Raw genomic sequence first — 2,310 nt, forward strand, 5'->3', positions numbered from 1 at the left:
CCGGGCGCCGCAGCATAAATGGCTGCCCACTGCTCCGGGTGTGTGTTCACGGTGTGTGTGTGTGTTCACTGCTGTGTGTGTGCACTTTGGATGGGTTAAATGCAGAGCATAATTAATTATCTGCAAGTAGTTTTTTCAGTACAATTAAGCTACTTCTTTTTCACATGGATAAAGATATCATTTGTGATCTTTCTTGCTGATCAGATAAAGCTGTTGTTGTGTTTCTCACGTGTGTCTTGTGGCAGTGGGACGGCCTGAAACTGTTGGCTGCCGCTGCCGTGTTTGTTTGTGCTGAAACACTGCAGGACGTCCGTGTCCGTGAGGGACTGATGGATGGTCAGAACGCTCTTCACTCCTGTGCTTCCTAACGTCTCCTCACTGATGGAGGTTTCTGTAGAGTTAGCGAGCACATGTCCGGACAGACGCCACTCTAGTGTAGGGCAGGGATTCCCATGAGCCTCACAGACACACGCCATTACACTGCTTCGGCTGCAAGAGCTGGAGATTTTGGGTGCAACTGAAAGAGAAAATATAATCGTTATGATACAGAAGATCTTGATGGTCTCTACAGTGTAAAACATGTTCAGAATTTGAATGATAAAACACTAAAAATACCATGGTAAAAAAAACATGTTAACAGCAAGTTCCCTAAGAAATCTAACGGGATATTTAATGTATTTAAATTTGTATTTACACATCTGTAATGATATAGCTGCTATTTAGTACATTTAAAATATAATCATTTTAAATGTAATATTGAATTAGTATTTAGTATTCATTTAGTATCACTGAGACACTGTCATAGTTTTTATTAATATTTTGAATCAGTTTTTTATATATATTTTTCATTTTCTTTATTCATTTTGTTGTGTTTTTGTCATTTCTAGACATTTTTGTTAATACGTCTGTATAGATTTTATTAATTTTTAATGATCTCTACAGTGTAAAAAAAAAACATGTTCTTAATTTTAATGGTAAAACACTAGAAATGCCGCGGTAAAACCATGTTAATTGGTTAAAAGCAAGTTCCCTTCCTGTGAAACATAATAAATCTAACAGGACATTTCAAAATAAATACTGTTAAATGTACAGTTTTTGGAAGTGAAAAAGAGCAAGTCATCTTCTTTAAATTTATTTTATTTAATTTATAATTCAGTCTTTTATGGTGGTTGTCAGTATATTATAAGAAAACAACAAAACATATTTTAGTATTTCAGTAAGTTGGTATATTAACATTATTTTATTCTGTAAATTTAAGTTCAGTTCACTGTAGATGAATACAAATGTGTTCATGACAAAAATAGAAGAAGAAAACATAACCTAAAGCTAATAGTTTCCTAAAGTAGAAAAGAGGAACAAACCACAATTATTAAGTTAGGGTTAGTTCCGTCTACAAAACGCCACACTGGTGAAAATGCCATTATTGTGCTGAAGAACTCATTTTACTCTTCTGACTACAGTAGTACTCAGTTATAAAAAGTCTTCACCCAAAAATAAACATTCTGTCATTTACTCACCAAACCTGTATGACTTTATTTCAAAAAGATATTTTGAAGAATGTTGGGAACAACATTGGACCCCATTGACTTCCATTGTATGAATGAAAAGATACTGAGACATTTCTCAAAATACCTTTCTCAGAAAAGTAAGGAAGTCATGTAGGTTTGGAATGAGGGCGATAAACGTTGACAATTTTCATTTTTATGTGCAAACATTATTTTGATTATTTTGAGCTCTGTTAACATAATAATGTTGATTTGTTTATGCTACAAATTATTAACTCGGTGTAGTTTGTTGGTTGAACATAATTTCATTAGAAGTTGTCATGATTCAAAAGATTGATGAAAACCTTTGCATTACCTTTTTTTTTTTTTTGCCAAAACATTGTTTAAAGAGATAGTTCACCCAAAATTGAAAATTACCCCATGATTTACTCGCCCTCAAGCCATCCTAGGTGTATATGACTTTCTTCTTTCAGACGAATCCAATCGGAGTTATATTAAAAAATGTCCTGGCTCTTCCAAGCTTTAAATTGTAATGGCAGTGAATGGGTGTTATTTTTCAATAGTCCAAAAGAAGTCCAATAAAGAGCACGTATGATGTAGCGTAAGGTCCGGTGAGAAGTGACGAATGCGGAAACGCAGCGGAGACGAATTTGTGACCAGACGAACACTGGTCACGAATTAGAAGTACAAAATGAAGATTTGTAAAGAAAAATGTCTGAGGATTTTGATATAAGCGAAGAGAAGACTGGTTTTCCTTTGCTAAAGTAAGGAAACTTTGCTTCCTTTGCTCCTGTAAACAAACGTT

General features: G+C 34.4%; 1 protein-coding gene across 1 annotated transcript in view; it reads right to left on the reverse strand.

Moving 5' to 3' along the window:
* Positions 1–200: 200 nt before the first annotated feature.
* LOC107662228 (B-cell receptor CD22-like) overlaps positions 201–2,310 on the reverse strand; it is a 7,878-nt gene continuing 5,768 nt past the window's right edge. The window contains exon 7 of the mRNA XM_016452167.1: positions 201–517. Within this exon, the coding sequence (XP_016307653.1) occupies positions 201–517 (317 nt within the window). The remainder of the gene's footprint in view (positions 518–2,310) is intronic.

This window comes from Sinocyclocheilus anshuiensis, unplaced genomic scaffold, assembly GCF_001515605.1.
Source record: "Sinocyclocheilus anshuiensis isolate Anshui unplaced genomic scaffold, SAMN03320099.WGS_v1.1 scaffold1543, whole genome shotgun sequence".
In the NCBI taxonomy this organism is placed as follows: Eukaryota; Metazoa; Chordata; class Actinopteri; order Cypriniformes; family Cyprinidae; genus Sinocyclocheilus; species Sinocyclocheilus anshuiensis.